The sequence below is a fragment of the Callorhinchus milii genome, unplaced genomic scaffold, assembly GCF_018977255.1.
Source record: "Callorhinchus milii isolate IMCB2004 unplaced genomic scaffold, IMCB_Cmil_1.0 Scaffold4, whole genome shotgun sequence".
NCBI lineage: Eukaryota > Metazoa > Chordata > Chondrichthyes > Chimaeriformes > Callorhinchidae > Callorhinchus > Callorhinchus milii.
In genome coordinates this window covers 79,221,141-79,243,583 of record NW_024704745.1, presented here as the reverse complement: position 1 = coordinate 79,243,583, position 22,443 = coordinate 79,221,141, and the positions used below count along the sequence as shown (strand labels likewise).

The following is a 22,443-nucleotide window of genomic DNA, read 5'->3' as shown; positions in this document are numbered from 1 at the left end:
AAGCAAGATTTCTTTTCGGTCAGTCAAGTGTCTGACAGACACGTTAACAGCGTTAGGCTCCACAAGCCCATCAGCCCATCCTTAAATGTTTGCATCCCAGAGCAATAATATATAATAATTGTTGGGTGCAATTTGCTGCCACATTTTGTTAACAATTGTTGATTTTCAGCGTATCTGCCCCCACTCTCTGGAACTCCATCCAGGAGCCCCTTGGACTTGTCTTCTTCCGCCCCTCCTTCAAGCTCCACTTCAAGACCTTCCTCTTTCACCATGCTTTCAGCCATCTTTTCACCTCCTCCCAATACACATCGCTCACCTCTTCCCCCACTTCACACTCCCCGGCCTCCATCCTCAACTCGGGGACCAACTCTGGTCTGTTCTCCTGATGTGAAAGGTGCTGCATAAATGTAAGTTTGTATTGTATTGTATTGTGAGCCATCATTATGTTTAAGAGGATCCAAAGACTGAGAGTTCCACATCTGTATTGTCAATTGCACACAGAAATTTCCCCGTATCTGGAATGGAATATGATCTCATACAAAGTAGGACCAGACATTTGAATTCCAGCTTGGTCAGAAGGGTCTTGGCAAACGTGAGGAGGTTAGTGAGGGTGTTAGTGAGGAGGTTAGTAATGAGGTTAGTGTGGAGATTCGTGAGGAAGTTAGTGAATGGGGTTAGTGAGGAGGTTAGTGAAGAAGTTAGTGAGGGGTTTAGTGAGTAGGTTAGTGAGGAGGGTTAGTGGAGGAGAGTTAGTGAGGAGGTTAGTGGGGAGATTAGTGAGAAGGTTGATGAGGAAGTTAATGAGGAGGTTAGTGAGGAGGTTAGTGAAATACCTGTTGGGGTTGAGGTTGATGGTGGGGGGGTTAGTTAGTGAGGATGTGGTGGTTGGTTAGTGAAGGTGCAGAGGTTGGTGAGGACGATGGTGCTGAATGTTAATTATAAATTGGGTAAATACTCACACTTCGTGGATCGCCGATCAGCTCTGCACAAGGTTTAAAATGTTTATCTAAGATCTCGTAGAACAAATGTGACATTCACAGGGCTGAAATAACACGTCTGTGGTTTCTTTTGTGTCGCTGTACTTCGAGGTGATGCTGTTTTTTACCCAGACTGGCAATAATAATAACAATAATAATCCTTCAGTTTGATATAGCGCCTTATCATACCGTCGAGACGTTCCCAATGAGCTTCACAGGATTTACACAGTTGGTATCAATTTTGATAAGAGTCGATGGGGAGAAATGATTTCCTCTGGTCTGTGAGTCAGTGACCAGAAAGCATCAATTTCAGTTAGTTTAAAAGAGGAGATCAGAAGGATTTTAATAATAATAATCCTTGCATTTGATACAGCATCTTATTGTGTCTTTGAGACATCTCAAAGCTCTTCACAGAATATACTGAAAAGTGAATTGTATATTTCGTGGGCGAAACGTGGCAGCCAATTGCGCACAGCAGCGTCCCACAAACAGTCGTGGATTGAGTGACCAAATTATTATTATCATAGTTTTTATTTAGTTTATTTTTGTGTTATTTGTAATTGTAATATGATTCCATGTCAAACCTCCTAAAGCTCAGTGACAGCTTAAACAGGAGGGCGGGATCTGGGCAGTGATGGAGCTATCTATAGTGATTCACTAGGGAGGGTGGGCTCTGGGGGAATGATTGGCAGCTCTGAGTTGTCAATCACCCAGATGTCAGACTCTGGAGCAAATATCTGGAACTATTCTCTGGGGCACTCGGAAATTTCTGAATTTCCCATCTAACTCGTCCACACACTGCACTTTACAGTACATCCTGTGAAGCACTTTGAGAGCTCTCGGTAACGTAATAAGGCGCTGTATCAAATACAAGGGTCATTAATAAGAGGGTACTGGTTCCTGCTTGTATTACACAAAGTGGGACATTGGAATAAGTGACAATAACAACAAGAACAATTACAATCATCACAAGTTATTGTAAGAATTATTATTGTTTATGACACAGGAAATATGAAACGGTAGCCAGTCATGGTCTGACTTTAGCGAAGCTGGAGATCATCCAGTGCTGGACTGGGTGGAAGGTCCCCAGTTCTAACCAGAGCGGCTGTGAAGTAGACAGAACAGGAAGCTTTGCTATTGCTGCTGCTTGACAGGGCAACCGCCGCAGAGAGATAGTGAGCTGCTCAGTTTCACACAAACAGAAAGTGTTTGGATTGGAGACGGAATTTCCTTCTACGTCCATTGAGGAGCAAAAAAAAATCTTTATCTCGAAAACCACGAAGAGGCAAGCACAAAAGTAAACTGTTCCCTGGCCAACTCTCTCTCTCTGTTAATCGCTCACACTTCTTTTCCACAAGCACCTAAGACACAGGAAGGCATTAGAAGAGCTTTCACACCTGAATTCTGTTTCTCTCTCGTGCTCTGAATGGGGTAAGTTATTTTATTTATGTATTTAATATAACTTTGTGTGTGTGTTTATTTTACTTGTTTCTCTCTCCTGCCCTGAATGGGGTACTAAAACCTCTTTTAATAAAAATGGTTAGAGCACTCGCCTCGCAAGTGAAAGGATCCGTATTGGATTCCCGGACAGGCCGAAACGTTGGGTGAGGTTCCTTACTCCATGCGCCTCTATTTACCGAGCAGTAAAGAGGAACACGGTTGTTTGTCATTTGGCGGATCGCTTTTATGGGGTTAATAATCCCTCCAGATAAAATCAGTCACCGGCTTCATGGCTGTTTGTGTGGGACATCGCTGCGTGCAAATTAGCTGTCTCGTTCGCCTACAAAAATACACAGTCACGACACTTCATAGTTAAATCCTGTGAAGTACTTTGCGACATCACGATGACCTGATAAGGCACTGTACCAAATACAAGGTTTGTTATCGAAAAGAGGGTTTTATTGTAACGTATCTGCTCGAGAAAGAGAAACAGAGAGCAGTGCTTTATTCTCCTTCTTAACTAGAGCAAGTGTTGCTGACTGATTCTAAACCCAATTACCCCCTGAGGGGTCTATACGTTTGTCTGTTGTCTCCCAAAGTGGCTTCTATTGTCTTTTATAAGATGTCCAGGTTTACCAGGTTAAACAGGGAGACCATCGCTCTTATTTTTTGGTTAATCGGGTGTCAGTTCCTGCTTAAGGCTGAGAGTTTTGTGTATGCCAGCCACACATGGAGATTTGCCCATGTCTGAAATGGAATGTGTTCTCTCTTGCTCTCGCTCTCTGGAGGGACGCACGCTGCTAACCTAAATTCAAAGAGCTAAGGTTTGGGGACCCATCAATGGCTTTCCCCAACTCAAACTTTACTTGAGCTCTGCAGTCTCAGTTGGATTCAGCTTTGTGGCCACTCGCTGGTTAGTCATAACATTCTGGGTTCAAATTCAGGTTGTCAGAGCTTTGAACTCAGTGTAGGCTGACACTCAAACACAGTGCTGGGGGGAGAGCTGCAATGTGGGAGATGTGGGAGGTGTCGTCCTTCAGATGAGACGTTAAACAGAGGTCCTGAATCACAACACAGCAGCCAATTTGTACACACGGATGTCCTACATACAGCCACAGAGTGAATGACTGATTTTATCCTGCGGATTGTTGACCAGGACACCGGGAGAAACTCTCTTCTCTTACCAAATTGTGACGTGGGATCTTTATCATCCAACTATCAGGTAGGGAAGAACCTCTAGCCACTGGAGGTGGGGGCGGTGGGGGCAGGGGGAAGGGCGGAGGGGGCACCTCAGTGAGAGGAGGTCAGATTAAGGACAGAGAGGCAAACAGCCGGGCAAGGAATTAAATTTGTTTTTTAGAAATGGCAAAGAAAATTGTTTCAAAGTAAAAAGTTCTAAAAAAGGATTGCTAGTGCACGCTAATGACTGCATTGATCTTCCTCAAACCGCTGTTCTGTTCCCCACCTACTCGTCAGTTTCTTTATGAATGACAATGTATAATAATAACACTCATTGCATTTCAATCGTCACCCATACGTCTAAACATCTAAAACATCAGCTGTTTGCCCACAAAACACACAGGCACCGCAGTTTACAATAAATCCTGTGAAGCAATGAGGAAGACGATGTACTGAATGCAAGAATTACTATTATTAAAATAACTGTTACGGGTAATTGCTATTAAATGTGGTAACTGTAGTTTGTAGGTAAGGTCCCGTAGGCAGCTATGATGTGAATGAGAGATGGGGGTGTGGAAGGAGGGAATGTGTGTGAGGAATTGTCAGGACACCAGGAGAAATTCCCGTCTCTTTTCCAGCAGGATCTTTAATGTCTGACCAACCCCCCCCACACCCCCCCCCACCCCTCTTTATTTCAGAAGTGAGGGGTCGTGAGAGGTGGTGGGCAGGGGAGACATTTGGAGCGGAGGAGTGGAACGGGGCAGAAGTTTGATGAACTTCTGCTTTTGTCGAAGAACCAAACTTAGCCAGTGGGTTTCGTTCAGGGCTGGCAAACAGCACATCTGCCACAAACTCTTTACATGGTAAAACGATCGACAAAATTGCTCGTTCACTTCACAGCTATGTGTGGGGACATTTACTGTGTGTAAATCGGCTGCCACGTTCATCAGCAAAAATACACAGTCACCACACTTTGCAGTAAAAAATTATGTGAAGCGTTTTGAGACATGACAAGAGGTTATATCAAATGGAAGAGTTATCAACTTTTTTTTTGCTCTCAGCCTCTCCAATGACCTTCGTAAACTTGAAAGCTTAGAAATTGTTTGAGGAATGAAAATTGTCACCATTTGGTTCTTGTCTGAAGCTCTGCTCTTTACTAGATTCCAAGTGATTTATCATATTAATGTCAGTTTCCAGTGCTTTTCCCATATTTCCTTTATTATTCCCCTTTTGAATTATTCTTTTTACAGAGTTTGAATCAAATAGCACAGATGGATTTCAGAGGAAGCTCAATATATACATGAGGGAGAAGGGACTAGTTCAGCTGAATGGTCTGTTTGTGTCATAGAATCTATGTACAATTAATAATCATAGTAATCCTTGCTTTTGATATAGTGCCTTATCACATCTTCAAGATGTCTCAAAGCGCTTCACAGAATACACCATAAAGTGAATTGATTGCATATTTTGTGAAACATGGCAGCCAATTGCACAAACAGTCGTGGATTGAAGTGACTAATTTATTATTTATTGAAGGAATAAGCAATCCGCCAATCAACTAACAGCCGGGTTCCTACTTACTGCGAGGTAAACAGAGATGTGTGGAGTAATGAAACTTGCCCAACATTTCTCCCTGCCAGGAATCGAACCCACGTCTCTCACTTGCGAGGCGAGTGGTCTAACCACTGAGCTACAGGACTCCAATGCACTGTAATGTGAATTGACTGTATATGTTGTGGGTGAAATGTGGCCACAACTGCACACAGCAATGTCCCACAAAGAGTCGTGGATTGAGTGACCAATTTATTATTATTATTTTGTTAGATGGATTATTACCTGCAGGAAAGCGATCCACCATCCTTCTTGCTTACTGCTAGGTAAACAGAAGCTTATGGAATTGAACCCAGGTCCTCTCGCTTGCGAGGCGAATGCTCTAGCCACTAAACTGCATGAATCCACTATGTAATCCGTTCACTCAGTCCACAACTGTTTGTGGGACACTTCTGTGTTCAATTGGCTGCTGTGTTTCGCCCACAAAATATACAGTGAATCCACTTTACATTATGTTCTGTTAAGTGCTTTGAGATGTGATAAACGGCTATATCAAAACAAAGGATTATTATTATTACAATCTATGTAAATCTATGTTAATCTAATTTTCTCCCCACTGACAATGGTTAGCCTTGCTCAGTCACCTCACACAGTTTTGCCTCTGAGTCAGAAAGTCGTGGGTTCAAGTTTCACATCTGGGCCTTTGATCTCCTGCAGTCGTGGCTGACACTGTGCTGGGGTGGGGGGGAACCGAGATGCCATTTTACATAGGAGACATCAAACTCCAACCTGGAGTTCCTCTGATTCATTCCCTCCCTCACCTTATTTAAGGTCCATCTCAAGACCTTCCTCTTCGATCGTGTCTTCATTCATTTTTCCCCTATCCACCACCCTTTGGCTCAAACCCCCAGCTTAGTAGCCAAACGAGGTCTATCAAGCATCTTGAGAAGTCCTCCCGATGCGAAAGGCGCTGCATAAATGTGAATTTGTGTTGTAGATAGTGTATTTATCTGGTCTGGGCACTGCCCCAGAAGAAGGAGAAGAAAAAAGGGGAGGGAAGGTGACCTCAGGCTGCTAAAGGACTGTTAATACTGAGGTTCAATACCTGGTTTACAGATTTGAGAGGCTGCTCAGTAGAAGATTGTCCTCTTTCCAATCGTGCAGAATTCTTGAGAATGTAAAGTTTTACTTGTGGGATGCCATCTCTGAAGATGAATTCTAACCTTCTAACCTCTTCCCTAGAGATGCCTAGAGTGTGTCACCCTGGCTCAGTTGATTGCACTCTCACTTCTGATTCATAAGATTTTGGGTTCAAGCCTCACGTTGGGACTTTGGACTCATATCCCACATATCCCCCTTTGGAACTTCCTCCCACAGTCCCTTCGTCTCGCTCTCTCCCTTGCCTCCTTCACGGCATGCCTCAAGACCCTCCTCTTTGACCGAGTCTTCGGCCACCCTCCTGCCCTCTCTGCCCTCCACCCTCCCTGATCCCAACCCCCCACCCACTGCTCGGGTTCTAATCCCTGACTGTTCAGCGCATTGAGGTGTCCTCCCAATGTGAAAGCACTTTACAAAGATAATTTTGTATTGTATATAGTCTAAACCGCCACTCCAATGCAGTGCTAGGGATGTGCTGCATTGTTGGAGGTACTGTCCTTCGGATGTTAAATCGAGATCCCCTCTGTGACAGTTCAAGTGGATGTTAAAGATCCCTTGGTACTATTTGAAAAGAGAAAAGACTTTCTCCTTGTTTCCTGACCAACAATCCTCTGAATAAAAATTGGGCATTCACTTCATAGTTGCTTGTGAGACATTGCTGTGTAGCTGTGCAAAAAATCGCTGCCACATTTGCCTACAAAGAAACCTGCACTTTATAGTGTTGCCTATACTCCCAACGTGAAAGCTCCTCTACCAAAATAGAAGGATTATTAGGGATGCCTTTATCCAACAGTGCCAGTCTGCAACTTAATAAATGACAACTACCATGGGTTCGAAAGGGTAGATCTTGCCTGACCAAACTATTTTGAGGAAGTGACATTGCAAATTGTGGGAAGTCATATGTCATATGGTACAGTAGTGCGTCAAGATTTCCAAGAGCCATTTGACGAAATGAGAGAACGTTTCACAAACTAACGTCTCTGAGTACCAAGAAAAGAACCGGGGGTGTCCTTATTGACAATAAATTGAAGCCACTACGAAAACTGGGCGGGTTCACACTGGAGAAGAGAAGGTTGAGAGGTGATTCTAAAGGAACTGGATAATGTAGAGACCATGATAAAATGTTTTATGATAAACTGCGGAAACAGTACAATCCAAAATTACATTTATATAGTGCCTTTCATGACCGGAGGAATAGAAAACATTATTTCAGTGAGCGAGTGGTAAATCTATGAAATAGGTTCCCTAAATTTTGAAACAGTGAGGAATTTATTTCAAGTAGTTATGATATAAGATGGACCCACTTGCAGTCAACGATAAAAAACACAAGTTCCTGATGGATTGGAACTAGCCAAGCAGGAATCTGAGGCAGATCTAGGAGGGTTTGTTGACTGTCTGTTAAGCTTTCCAGCCGGGCAACTGCCCTCACTACCGTCTGGGCTTTTCACTTGCAGAGTTACCAGGAACTGAGTGGGGAGATTCCCTGCTTCTGACCCCCAGTGATTGGCAGCTCCTCTCAAGTCCTGCCAATAATCCAGGCCGTCTGGCCCATCATCCACAGGACTGTGCACCTGCCTCATGTTTATAAATCATTACCAATAAAATAATATGGCTTTATATTTGTCATTTGACCAATCATTTCTTTTGCTTTAGGTATTTGGGCTGTTCACTCAGAACCCATTATTTCCCTGGCCGCTGTTTCTCCCTGAGGATCTCTGTTATGTTGCTGTTTATATATTTCCATGTGCTGACTATTGCGGTGCCAATTGTGCTCAGCGCTGACAACTTGGAGAAACTCACTGATCTCTGTAAGTATTTCCGTGTGTATCCACCCATTCTGAGCAACGCTGGTCAATTTAACTTCCCTCTACGATCTTCCTCCCCACTCCTCCAACACACTTCTGCAACTTCCTTCAACCACGCTGACCCAACTCTTCCCTACACTCAGCAAGCACCAGCCTGTTTGATCTTCTACTGTCCCACCATGAACGAGCGAGCTTTCAGCCACTCTGCCCTGTTGTCTGGAACTCCATCCTGAAGTCCCTTTGACTTATCTCCACCCTCCCTTGTTCAAGCCCATTTCACAACTTAACTTGTTGATTGAACTTTCAGTAATCTTTCCCGTCCGGAAAACCCTCTCAGCTCCCACCCCTAACTCGGGTGCCAATCTAGCTTTGTCAGCACTTTGAGGCATCCTCCTGACATGAATGGTGCTGTATAAACATGTATTGTATTGTATCATTAAATCGACCTCAAGACCCACCTCTTCAATCGTACCCTCCCTTTCCCGCTTCTCCCTTGCTCGGTATCCAACCCTGACACTGTACAACGCCCCGAGATTCTATCCCACGTGAAGGGCCACAGATCAATGCAAGCTGTTGCTATTTTTGACAATGTCTCTTTGAATTAATTTGGATTTCTTTTTATTGATTAACCAGCGGAAATTAATCCGCCCGCAGACGTTCATATGGAGGAGATTGAGTTGGGAGAGCTGTCCATATCTTGGAACAGTAACCTCAGTGAAGACATCCACAAGATGTTCTCGATCAATTACCAGTTTGAGTGGAAATACAATGATTCAGTGACTTGGCAACCGGTAACTTTTAATTTTTACTTAATTCGTCGAGTCGCTTAATAATTTAATAACAATATTAGTAATAATCTTTGCATTTGACATGGCATCTTATCACATCTGTGAGACATTTCATAGCCCTTCACAGACGATACTGTAAAATGGATTAACTGTGTATTGTGTGGGCGAAACGCAGCAGCCAATTGCGCACCGCAATGTCCCACCAACAGTATTGGAGTGAGTGACCAATTTTATTTGGGGGGTTGTTAGCCAGGACACTGGGAGGGAAAAACTCCCTTCTCTTTGTGAATAGGGCCGCAGGATCTTTAACATCCACATGAAAAGGAGACAGAACCTCGTTTAAACATCTCAACCGAAGGACTGTGGCTCTGACAATGCAACAGCCCCACAGCACTGCATTGGAGCGTCAGTTTAGACGATGTGATTCCAAATCCCGACACGGAACTTGAACTCACAACCTTCTGAGTCAGAAATGAGAGGGCTACCACTGAACCTGGCTGACACACATTTGATGTCATACAATAAGTTGCTTTTATACAGAGCCCTTGATGTTAGGCAATGCCTTGGGGTGGAAATGAGACTGTTCAAAGATGAGGTCAGACGCTGAGGAGAAGAGAGGAGGGGGGGGAAGTGGGAAGGGGCCATAGGCGATTTCCAAGAGATAGCTTTTGAGACAGGGAGGGGATGGAGGAGATGGATTGGAAGATGCTATATCCAGGCCTAGGTTTATTATTTACTAAACTGACACCAAATGTTAGAGTTTGGCAGTTATATAAGTCTGCAGTACCAAGTGATAATGATATCAAACATCAGGTAAAAGCCTCCAAGCGGGTGGGCCAGCGGATCTGGAATAACCATTTTATCACTAGCACTGAGATTTGGGAATTGTGTTGTAGGCCTCCAGAATGGAAGACCCAGAGTACACGGACGATTTTGAGTTGCACAGGGGAGTGGACATGCAAGTGAAGAATGTAATCATAGAGAAACCCATTAATTTTGATTCCATGGAAGCCGAAAGCAACTGGACTGAAATGCATTACCCGCCCGCCTCAGGTAAGCCGGTGAGGGAGGGGAGGCTGCTTGTGTTGGCAACTTGTTAAGTGTTAATATAGTGACAACATACCTTTATATGGTGCCCTTCATGTGAGTAGCAACTCGGAGAGCTTAACAGTGGAGTGGATTCACACACGAAGCTGGATAGGGAGGGCAGGTGATCGAAGGTATGGTCAAAGGCATGGGAAAGTCTTGAGATGCCTGAAAGGGTAGTGGAAGCCAATTCGATAGGAACATTACAGAGAGAAGTAGATAATTATTTGGGGAGGATAAGCTTGCAAGGCTATGGGGAAAGAGCAGGGGAGTGGAATTGATTTGAATAGCTCTTTTCAAAGATACAAAGATGGGCTGAATGGCCTCTTTCTGTTGCTGTATAATTCTATAATTTGATAATTCTACGTACAAAAATCAATAAATTTGCAGTTATAAAGCTATGTGTAGGTGTATAGGTACAGCTGATTTCACAACAGCAACACATTACATTTGTATAACACCTTTCCCATTGTGGGGACATTCCAAGGCGCTTAACAACAGGAAAGGGAGAGGAGGTGATCCACGGCACAGTCGAAGAAGAAAGTCTTCAGGTGCGATTTGAAGACGGGCAAAGAGGGAGGCAAGACGGAGGGATTGAGGCAATGCAAGGAATTTGCATGGGTGTCGGTGGGTGACAGTTGAGTTGAACGCAGGCTACTGAATTTAAGGCTTTTTTCACAAAGCTCCCACGATGGTCTGGTCTTGAGGAATTCCAGGGTTACTGGCGAGCAGGGATTCTTCCCACTCACCTCCTGTTAAACCTGAAAACCAAAGCCAAACTGTCAGGGTAGTCTTAGCTGGACAAGCAGCAATTAAACTCCAGCAGATACTCCCACCCCACCTAACCCATACACACACACTCACTCGAATCCTTGCCTCTTGCCAATCTGCACCCCAATATTCTCTGGAATTAGGCATGCAGGATGCATTCCTCGGGGGAGAGAATGCACATTCCATTCCAATACACAGGAATTTCCATGTGAAAGCGGCATTACATGGGACTCTCAGTTTGGTTTGGATACTCTTAAACATGGTGACTGGTGTCTGTGTGTGTCAGACACCTGGCTGACCATAAGAAAAATTCTTGGATCCAAGTGAGGATGAATGTATCAACTCAGTCTAATTTTATGAATTAAATATATATTTTATTGGAATCGTTGCAGGAGATCCAGAAACAGCGGCTGCCAACATTTCATGCATTGTGTATAATAATACATACATGAACTGTTCCTGGCAAATTGGAACTAAGGCCCCAGAAGACATTGTGTACTTTCTACACTACAGGTAAGCTCCTGGAACAGTCAGACAGAAAAATCCTCTATTCTCACCAATCTACACATAAAAGTCTCCAGGATTAGGTAAGCAGGGTGCATGCTCCAGGGAGAGAGTGCCCGTTTCAGACACAGCGTAATATCCATGTGTTGATGGATTGCATTCATATGGATGTGGAACTGTAATGTAAAGTGAATTGATTGTATATTTGTGGGCGAAACGCTGCAGCCTATTGCGCACAGCAGTGTCGCCCGAAGTGAAGGGCGCACAGCAGGGTCGTGGATTGGGTGACCAAATTATTTTCTAAAAAAAAATTTCTTGTGGGATTATTATCAGGCATGTCAGGTTTGAATACTCTTTAGCACAGCAATCACAGCGATGGGTTTCCATATGGCTGAACAATTTTTTGGGGTCAGCTGGGTCCCAGACAAAGGTGGAAACCCATCACCATGCTTAAGAGTATCCAAACCAAACTGGGAGTTCCATGAATCCCACCGACACATGGAAATTCCTATGTATTGGAACTAAATGTGCAGTCTCCCTAGAGGGATGCATTCTGCATACATAAATCTGGAGGTAAGCCATCTGTGTTGTGGTTCTGCCCTGGTGTGTGATCTCTGTATTAATGTCACAAATACATGTTTCAAGACAGGATGATGATACCAGGATTTGCACCGATTACCTTAAGGATGATAGAGGAAGGCATATCGGCTGCCACATTGTCAATGGGATTGATACTGAAGTAATTGTAATTCTACTTGTCAACGGATCAAGTCAACAAGCTGAGATTTACCCAATTTACAGAATTTTTCAACCAAGTTCATTTGGTATGAAACGGGTTTCCTTTATTTGTTTTCTGCCCCTCAGTTCCCAGGTGTAGACTGTGAACACATATATAGTCAAGGATAACATTCTATTGCAGTCCCGGGCAGAGGGTGGGGGTTGCTCTGTGTTGTCAGAAGTGCCATCCTTCAGATGAGGCATTAAACCGAGGTCCCATCTGTCTGTTCAAGGTGGAAGTTAATGATCCCGCTGCGCTACTCAAAAATAAAAGAGAGTTTCTCCTCAGTGTCTCGGCTAATAATCCTGTGAAGGGCTTTGAGATGATTTAACAATTACCCAGATAAGTGCAGCCTGGCTCAATCGGTAGCACCTTCACCTCTGAGGCAGAAGGTTGTGGGTTCAAGCCCCATGTCCGGACTCTGTATTCACCGTCTGGGCTGACATCAAACACAGTGGTAGTGGGTGTATTGTCATCAACAACCACCTGCATTTATGTAGTGCCCCTCACACAGGGTAGCGCCCCAGAGCGCTTGTCAGATGTGCCGTTCTTCGGATGAGACATTAAACCAACACCCATTCTGCCTGTTCAGGTGATGCTAAAGGTCCTGCAGCGCTATCTGAAAAGAAAAGGGAGTTTCTCCCTGGCCTTCAATCCACAAAATAAAATTGGTTATTCACCTCATGGCTGTTTGTGGGACTTTGCATGCGCTTATTGGCTGCAAATTTGCCAACAAACTGTACAGTCTATCCAACTGTAAGGAGTATTATATTATACTGTATTTGTTCTCTCTGTGTTCTGCTCTGATCTGCCCTGAGCATTCCCACTCACATAGCATTGCTCTTTGTATTCTTCATTCTCAGAGAAGTTCAACCCACCTGTAAATGTTCAAGTCGTGAATCACACTGTGAAGTGGGACATATCTGACAATACCTCAATTACCAACCCGAGATGCTTTGCTTATTTACTGAATGTCAAAGATTGGACCAACAACGCTGAAAAGGTAACATGGATAAAGTGTTTGGGCAGAGGGGCCTTTGGTCAGGTGTCACAAGGGTCTAGAATTAAGCTTATAGAGTCTTGGAAAGTCAGCAGAATGGATTAAAAGATGGCTACGAACACAAAACAAAGAGTAGGAGAGAAGGACAGCTTCTCAGACCGGCAAAATGTAGGAAATGGCGTTCCACAGGGGTTGGGGCTGAGTGGGGCAGCTGTGAAATCCTGTAACGCAATGGTTAGAGCATTCGCCTCACAAGCGAGAGGACTTGGGTTTGATTCCTGGTCAGAGCGAAACTTTGGGCAAGTTTCCTTACTCCACACACCTCTATTTACCTCGTCATAATTAGGCACACAGTTATTAGTCAATTGGTGAATCGCTTTTTTAAAATAAAATGTAATTTTAAAATTTAATTTAGTCTTATAGTCCTCTGACTATTGAGCTGCTTTTTAAATTACCGCCATAAATTAGCCACTGGGAAAAGAACAACTTCCTCATTTAAAGTGGAGTCCTGTAGCTCAATGGTCAGAGCACTTGCCTGGCAAGCGAGAGACCTGGATTCGAATCCTGGCAGGGTGAAACCTTGGGCAAGTTTCCTTATTCCACACGCCTGATAATAATCCCTGAAGAAAAAAAATTGGTCACTTCAATCCATAACTATTTGTGGACGCTGCTCTGCGCAATTGGCTGCTGGGTTTTGCCCACAAATATACAGTCAATTCACTTTACAGTCTATTCTGTGAAGCGCTTTGAGATGTCGAGAAGACGTGAAAAGCGCTATATCAAATGCAAGGATTATTATTATTAGAACATCATATTACAGCAAGGATACAGTAACACTGGAAAAAGTAGTGTAGATTTATTAGGATGTTACCAGGAATAAGTGGATACAGCAATCAGGAAAGTGCACAGATTAGAGCTGGTTTCTTTCTTTGTGCCCATCCTCATTATTTACTATCCCCACTCAGCCCCCAAACCAATCTGTGAATTTCGATACCAAACCTCCTATGTCTGAGTTCAAATCATTGATGTAGATAGTCCTGGTACGGATGGCAGTTGATTTAATTTTAATTTTTATCTTGCTCATTATCTCTTTATTCATTTTCTAGAATATTTCTGTCAACGAAAGAACAGATTACAAACTTCTGGTCTACATCCCGTCAAAGCGCTATTCAGTGAAAGTCAGCCTCAGCTTACAGTTTTGTGGTGTCTCTCAATTCTGGAGTGACTGGAGCAATGAAGTGTTTATTGGTAAGAGTTGTTGAAGCTTTAATTTCAGCGCCTTGGGACATCCCCTCGACATGAAGGCGCTGTATCAATGCAAATGTGTTGTTGCTGCTATAATAAACATAACACTAAAAATACATCCAACTGCTCAGTACAAGATCAGGTTCACATAACACATATAACATAACATGTAGGAGCAGGAGTTGGCCATTCGGCCCTTCGAGCCTCTGCCCCACCATTCAATCATGGCTGATCTTCTAACCTAACTCCAGCTAATAACCTGACGCTGCCTTATCTCCATATCCCTTAATTCCTTTTGCAATAAGAAATCTATCTATTTCAGTCTTGAATATGTTCAAGGACTGAGCATCAACAGCCATTTGGGGTAGTGAGTTCCATACATTCACTACCCTTTGAGTGAAGAAGTTCTTCCTCAACTCAGTGTGAAAGGGCTGCCTCTGATTTTAAGGTTGTGACCCCTGGTTTTAGTTTCTCCAACCGGGGAAACAATCTCCCACTATCTACTCTATTATGCCCTTTGATGATCTTATAGGTTTCTTGGCTTGGCTCATGGCTATGAGATGTAGGAGTTTAGAAATTCCACCTGGGCCCAAATTGACTGTATTTTCCACCTCAGAGCAATGCTGGATAAATACTTGGGAAGTTCCTGTGATAAGGGGTAAGGAGAATTGACAAGGGAACTGTATGAAATGAACAATCCTTTCAGACCCATTTACCTCCCTTTTCCTTTGTATACTTGTAGTTTACTCCTTCTTGGATAACTATCTCGTTCCCTAGATCCTTGGGATGATAAAGCAGAGAGGGAAGGTGTGAGGCGGAGGGATTTCGAGAGCGAGTTCCAGAGAGAGAGGTGGCTGAAGGCTCACTCGCACACGGTGGGTCAGAACTGGTGGGCAGTGTGGAAAGGAGCCAAAGGAGTAATCTGTAAGATTACATGGGGAACAGTGCCAAGCCATGGAGACATGGCTTTGAAAAGAGAAGGAAGTTTCTCTCTCCTGGTGTTCCGGCCTACAACTCCCCCCAATAAAACAGATCATTCATACCGTGACTTTTGTAGGAAATTGCTGTGTGTAACTGACTGCCCACACAATACACAGACAAAAAACATTTTCCAGTAAATCCTGTAATAAGGGGAGGATGTAGAGGCCAATGGGCTGAACATTGGAAAACATCTGGAGAGTGAAGGCTGGAGCACTCGGTCAGGGCCAAAGGCTTAAAGGAGAGTTGAGGGTGGAGAGAAACAGACACAAGGCGCTGAATGGTACCCCACAGGCTCAGGTGATTTGGAGCGAGTGGGAAGGTATACACAGTCAGCCCCTGAACTGAGCAAGCAACGTGTCAGATACACGGAGTATTTCCGCACTATAAACACACAGTCACTACACTTCACAGTTAAATCCTGTGAAGCACTTTGAGAGACCTCCTGCATGTCTCTCGTTCCCTCTGCTCCACCATCAGAGGCTGTGCTTCCAGCCATTACCCTCAAGATCATGGAACTTTCTGTCTCAATCGCTCTGCTGGACCATTCCTTCAGATTAAGGACCTTCCTCTTCGATTGTGTGTACAGTCATCTCCTCCTTGGCTCATGGTCAAGCTCCACCACTGTTCAGTGCTCCAGACACTACCCATATGAAGGGCGCTGTATAAATGCAAGTTGTTCGTGTCTCAATGATGTGATAAGACGGTATAGCTAACACAAGGATTAATATTATTTGAATATTATCTGTTGGTTAAGATGAGCATTGGCCGAGTTGTGAATATTTTTGATGTGTCAGCAATATTCTCTGTGTTTTCAGAAGCAGAACACTCAGGAAGCTTTTCCAGTTCTCCGATGCTCATATTACTTGTGGTGGTTCTGAACCTGAGTGTGCTTGTCATTATATGTTTGTTGAAAAGGTAATTTTCTGATATATACTTGTGTGATTTTCTTGCACTTTTAAATAGTCTTGATATTGTGGGGTGACACATAAAGCGGAGGCAAGTAAACAGGGTCTCCGTGTAGATATGCATGTCAGGCTGGCTCAGGGGTAGCGCTCTCGCCTGAGTCAGAAAGTTACGGGTTCAAGTCCCATACAGTCTAGGTTGACATTTAATGCAATGTGTGGCGTGTAAGTGCATTGGAGGGATGGGGCAATTGCTGGAGATTAACCAGATAAGTCTGCTTAGTTTGCCATTGAGAACACATTCTGGCAAGCTTCCCGCTGCTTATCCAGCTACGACCACCTTCCCCATCCCTATCTCCAGTGACCGATCTGCCCTCCCAAGTCCTGCTGATCAGCCCGGCTGGGCTGTGCTCCCCTCAGCAGTGCTCTGGAGTACTGCTGATCCACCTGACTCAGGAACCAGACTACCGAGAGAGACCAGCACACAAACAGAGGGTGGAGAAGAACAGGGCTGCAGTATAATGATGGCAAGGTTGTGCCCTTTACATCCATCTCAACCTCAGGGGCTCCAAACGGATGAAGAGCTTTCTTTATCTGATCATCTGTTGCAACCTGGTGACATAGAAGAGGAAAGAAGTTCTGTTGATCCAATTTGTTGATCATTTGGTTTTTTTTTAGATGAAGTTGATTTTAATTGACCTTTCTGACCATTTAATTGGCCCCAGGGTGATAAAGAAAATGCTCGTACCAGTTCCCGATCCCCAGAGAAAGTTCCCAGAGTTGTTTGGAAAATACAACGGTGACTTTCAGGTGGGTTTGTCACGAAATTAATATGTGTATGTGTGTGTGTGTGTGGTGTGTGTGTGTGTGTGTGTGTGTGTGCATGGAGGGTGTTGGCGGCGAGAACTTGGAGTCTCCCTGCCATTGAGAACACTCCAAGGTGACGTGCTTCCCAATGAAAATCCGCAGGACTCCCGGACACTGCTGATGAATGGTTCCCCATCCCCCAGAGAATCGAGTTCACAATCCTCGTCTTCGCCTTTAAACCCTCCACAGTCTTGCTATGCTCCCTCCCTCTGCGACCTAAAACTTTACCAACCTCTTCCTCCGCTTGGCAGGCACTGGCCTGCTCCAGGACCTCCCATCCCCAACACCCCACCCGCTAAATTTGCAGATCACACAAAGTTGGCTGAGGAACTGTGTAATCAGAGGAGGCAGCAAAGGTCTGACACAGAGAGCTGGAGAAGCTGTGCACATGGGCTGGAAGTGTTTGGGGTGAGACGGGCAGTGTGGCTTAGATGAAGAAAGGTGGTCTGGTTCAGGGGGCAGATGTGAGCAAGTCTACATTCTAGATAATGAGGTCAACTTCCAATCTGTGGGTTTGAACCCAGTGTCTGAGGTACAGGCGGGAGTGGCCTTTACCTATTAGTTTGTTGTTCACACACAGCAATGTCAGACCACAGAACAGGAAACAGAAAACAAGAATCAGGGAACTGAGAATGCTAAACATGGATAGTGAATCAGCATTGGTACTGTTACTGTTGCTTTCATTACATGCAGGCTTGGCAATACTCACTCCCTGCTCACCGGGCGTCCCAGCTTCTCCCTCCTCAAGCCTCAGATTATTCAGAGATAGAACTGCAGCTCGTGTCCTCTCCTGCGCTGAGCTCTGTGAACCCATCTCCCCCCCATCCAAAACTCTTGTTCGCAAATAACTGTTACTACGTGATTGAATTGCGCATTTATATTTTACATTTCAAGCCCCATTTCTGGACTTTGAGCTGATGCTCGAAGCCAGAGCTTGGGTTGGGCTGTATGGTCAGAATCCTCCTATTCTCACCCTCCCTGCCCTTATCCAACCCTGCAGCTCGGATCCAAATCCCTGACTGTCCAACGCCTTGGGGACATCCTCCCGACGTGAAAGGCACTTTACCAATGTAATTTGTTGTTGTTCAGTTGGAGGTTAAAGATCCCGCGACGCTTCTCGAAAAGAGAAGAGTGTTTCTCTTGGTGTCCTGGCCAACATTCCCCAAATAAAATTGATTACTCACTTCATAGCTGTTTGTGTGATATTGGCTGCCGTCGTCGTCAACACTCAGCGAAGGCACTTTACAATAAAATGCTGTGAAGCTCTCTCCAACATCTTGACGACCTTCACCTGGACATTTCCGTGGATTGGAATGAAACGCGCACTCTCTTCCTCCCCAGAGAGACGATTGCTGCTTATCTAATTCCGGAGCGTATTAGGTGCAGGTTGGCGAGAGCCAAGGCTTTGGGATTCAGAGGGTGTGTATTGGGGTAACTGCCGGAGTTTAATCCTCTCACTAGTCACATGTGCACTGAGCATGTATTTCACTGAAATGCCCCAAAGAGTCATCTTGTCTGACGGCCATAAGAGAGGTTCGATGAAGAAGGTCCGTGGCTCCATTTGATCTCACCCTCTGCTTCTTGTGGAACCTCCCTTCCGTGGTCTCCTCTATGTGAAGAAATGCTTCTTTCCCATTCTGCTCTGAATCACTGACCTTAAACCTTAAACCACAAAGCAACTTAAGTCACGTCAGCCTGATAAAACATACATGTCATCTTTTTTCTCTTCCCCTCTCCTCCTTCCTCCAACAGCAGTGGCTCGGTTACAAGGAACAGATCTGGATAGCGGCTGAGTGCACGACAGCTCCTATTGAAGAAAACTAAAGTGACTCAATGTGCAACTCGGTAGCCTGAGGTCGCTGTCCAGTGTGAAGGGCACTGTATAAATGCAAGTTGTTGTTGAGATTGTTTCGTGCGGCCCAAAGTACGGCCTCCAATGCAATCCCCACCCTCGGCCCCAACCCACCCAGTGATTGGGAAATAGAGGTTCAATATTTCCCAAACAAAGGTGTGTTCAGCCAGGAATCCAGGTCATAGGTTTAACAGCTGAACCCAACTGGGCAAGTGTGGTAAATACAGATTAGGGGGAGGGAGAGAGGGACAGAGACACAGAGACACACATATACAAACACTCACCATTACAGAGGTAGAAAGAGAGAGAGACACACACAGAGGCAGAGCTACACATAATAATAAATACACATACATAATCACAAAGAGGCAAAGCAACACACGCACACACACACACACACACACACACAAAGGCAAAGTATTGCAGAAATCTGGTATTAAACACAGTCAGAAGTGAGAAAAAAGCCTCAAAAGTCATTGACTTAAGATTGTTTAATTTTTTTTTCAATGCACAGTTGTGGGAAAGTCAGCAAAAGACTAGAATCCACCCGTGGAACTTGTTAAGAAATCTTTATTAGAAATAACGCAGATTAGCACCTCCCTTTATCACAAGAGGCACCTCTACCTTTTAATGACTCCTCAATCAATGTGAAGCTACTTCTGCAGACTGCTGTGAGCCGCTCTACTTCTTACACTTTGTCACTTTTTATGTTCATCTCAATGTTTGTTTAAAGAACTATCCGTGTTGTTGACAGTGAATATATACATAGAGTACACAGTGAAATTGTATTCCTCACATGTCAAAAGTTGTATTTTTTTGTACCGTTTGCTCCTGAGAAAGATTGCATCTCTTTTTCTAAGCTGTGATATAAAGTTTTGAAAATGTATGACTGTACTGTTAAATTGTTTGTGCCTGTTCAGGTGGACATTAAAGATCCACAACGCTATTTAAAAAGAGAAGGGAGTTTCTCTCCTGGTGTCCTGGCTAACAATCCCCCAGGTATAATAGATCATTCATAGCTGTTTCCTCGGACATTGCTGTGCACAAATTGATGCGTGTTTGCCTACAAAATAATCAACATTGGAGATGTCCTCCTGGCATAAAATCACGCTAAAACAAATATAAGGTTATCATTATTATCATCAGGAGCTTTAACCTGTGATCTTCTGGCTCAAAGCCAAGAACTTTGCTGACGAAGCTAGAGTTCAAATATCTGGTCCACCTTTGTATGAGATCATATTCCATTCCAAATTCGGGGAAATTTCTGTGTGCAATTGACAATACAGATGTGGAACTCGCAGTCTTTGGATCCTCTTAAACATAATGATGGCTCACAATACAATACAAACTTACATTTATGCAGCACCTTTCACATCAGGAGAACAGACCAGAGTTGGTCCCCGAGTTGAGGATGGAGGCCGGGGAGTGTGAGGTGGGCGAGGAGGACAGCGATGTGTATTGGGAGGAGGGGAAATGATGGCTGAAAACATGGTCAAAGAGGAAGGTCTTGAAGTGGACCTTGAAGGAGGGGCGGGAAAAGACAAGTCCAAGGGGCTCCTGGATGGAGTTCCAGAGAGCGGGGGCAGATTTGCTGAAAATCCCACTGCTGATGACGGAGCAGGTGGGGCGGGGACATGAAGCAGCCGAGTGCGACTGGACGGAGGGAGCGGACAGGTTGGTCGGGTGTGATGAAGGCACAAAGTTAGATTGGTACAAGTCCATGGAGTGAGATAAAGGTTAAGACGAGGATCTTGAAATTGTTCCGCTGGGGGATAGGGAGCCAGTGGAGCTGGGCGAGGGTTTGATGAGCTCGCGGAGCCTCGAGCAGTTAATGTGTGTGTGTGTGTGTCAGACACCTGGCTGACCTCCAAAATATCTTGCTTGGCACAGAAATAAAGAAGGAACACACAAATATGTGGAGAGAGAGTGAGAGAGAGAGAGAGAGAGAGAGAAATAACGTTCAATGTTACAAAATCATTCTGCAATAAAAAAAATTCTACTTCCAGCTGATTGTTCAGATTGCTGCAAGAGAATTGATTGTAACAGGAAGTTAAAAACCTCAGCCACAGAGAGGAAAGGATGTCATATCCTCATTAATTCCAGCACAGCGTTAGGCAATCTCCCCCATGCATGGAAAATGCCAGGAAACGTTAGGTCATCGATGCACTTACGGTCAACTCCCCTTTCTCTTGACTTGGCATCAAGCTCTACCACTATGGTATGAAAAGCTCTATAAAAATGCAACAACCAGACAGTGGGGGTAGAATGGTTAAATGGTCACCTATCAAGTTGGGTGGGGGGTTGGGGAAATAGGGGTGGGCGGGGGAGTGGGTAGGATATGAAACAGGACTGGGTTTCTCTGGAGACGAGGGAGCACTAGCAGGTGACAAGGTGGGGGGGGGGGGCGCGGGAGGGGGAGACAACAACAACTTGCGTTTATGTGGCAACCTTCCCAGTGTCTCAGTGCTGCAACGTCTGAGGTTCTGACCACAGACGAGAGGTCCAAACAGAAATCCCATCCTGCAGCTCAGTGGTTAGAGCACTCGCTTCGCAAGTAAGAGGACACGTGTTCGATTCCCAGGCAAGGCAAAACCTTGTTTCCTTACACCACACACCTCACAGTAAATAGGAACCTGGTTGTTAGTCGATTTGCTTTTCCAGGGGTAATAATCTGTTCGAAAGAAAAAAAAGAAAAAAAAATTTGGTCACTCAAGCCACGACTGCTTGTGGGACGCAAATTGGCTGTCGCGTTTCGCCCACAAAATATACAGTCAATTCACTTTACAGTATATCCTGTGAAGCGCTTTGAGACGTCTCAATGATGTGATACGGCACTGTATCAAATGCAAGGATTATTATTATTATTATCTCCGATCTCAGTTGGGTGTTAAAGATCGCATCAAGCTATTGGAAAAGAGACGAAAACAATGTGTGTGCCAGCGTGGCTCAGTTGGGAGCACTCTCGCTTTCAAGTCAGAAGATTGTGGGTTATAGCCCCACATTAGAGATGTTGAATTTATACATCCTCAGCTGACGCACCAATTCAGTGCTGCATTATCGAATGTACATCCCTTTGGCTGACAATTAAATGAAGTCCCATCTGACTGTTCAGGTGAATGTTAAAGATCCCGTTGTTGGGCTCAGAGGAACGGCTGGAACGGAATGAACCGTCTGCACAGGATCATCACAGAGGTTACAGCGCGGACTTGATTTGCCAAACGGTCTCCTCTGTGCTGAAAATCCCTCAATGTGAGTGGCGTACATATGCGGAACTCACAGCCTGATTTGGATACTGATAAACATGTTGACGGGTTTCTATTCGTGTCACACACCTTGTTGACACCTAGAGCAGGGTCTCCAACCACTCGCTCTCTACTGGTTGGCTCTCTCACACACGATCAATAAAGACAAGAGGAAGGAGCCATATTTACCGCAGTTTACCCAATAAAGTTAATATAGTTGTTTCCAGATGAAGTATTTTGTGCATCTTAAAATAAAAATATAAACGTTATTGTGTAAAGTGCAGTTACTCTCAATAACTCCTGACCCAGAGGCAGCA

At 44.5% G+C, this 22,443-nt stretch overlaps 1 protein-coding gene across 2 annotated transcripts; it reads left to right on the top strand.

Moving 5' to 3' along the window:
- Window positions 1–2,053: 2,053 nt before the first annotated feature.
- Window positions 2,054–19,838, top strand: LOC103177102 (interleukin-5 receptor subunit alpha-like). Of its 2 annotated transcripts, none has more exons than XM_042334642.1 (11): window positions 2,054–2,408; window positions 7,959–8,113; window positions 8,744–8,901; window positions 9,795–9,951; window positions 11,148–11,268; window positions 11,905–12,083; window positions 12,901–13,040; window positions 14,144–14,285; window positions 16,079–16,178; window positions 16,891–16,975; window positions 18,788–19,838. In XM_042334642.1, the coding sequence occupies exons 1-11, from the start codon at window positions 2,404–2,406 to the stop codon at window positions 18,854–18,856; spliced, it is 1,311 nt and encodes a 436-aa protein (XP_042190576.1). In that variant the 5' UTR covers window positions 2,054–2,403; the 3' UTR covers window positions 18,857–19,838. The 2 variants fall into 2 exon arrangements, with proteins under 2 accessions (XP_042190576.1, XP_042190575.1); XM_042334641.1 differs by having other exon boundaries at window positions 2,055–2,408; window positions 18,785–19,838.
- The last annotated feature ends 2,605 nt before the right edge of the window (window positions 19,839–22,443 follow it).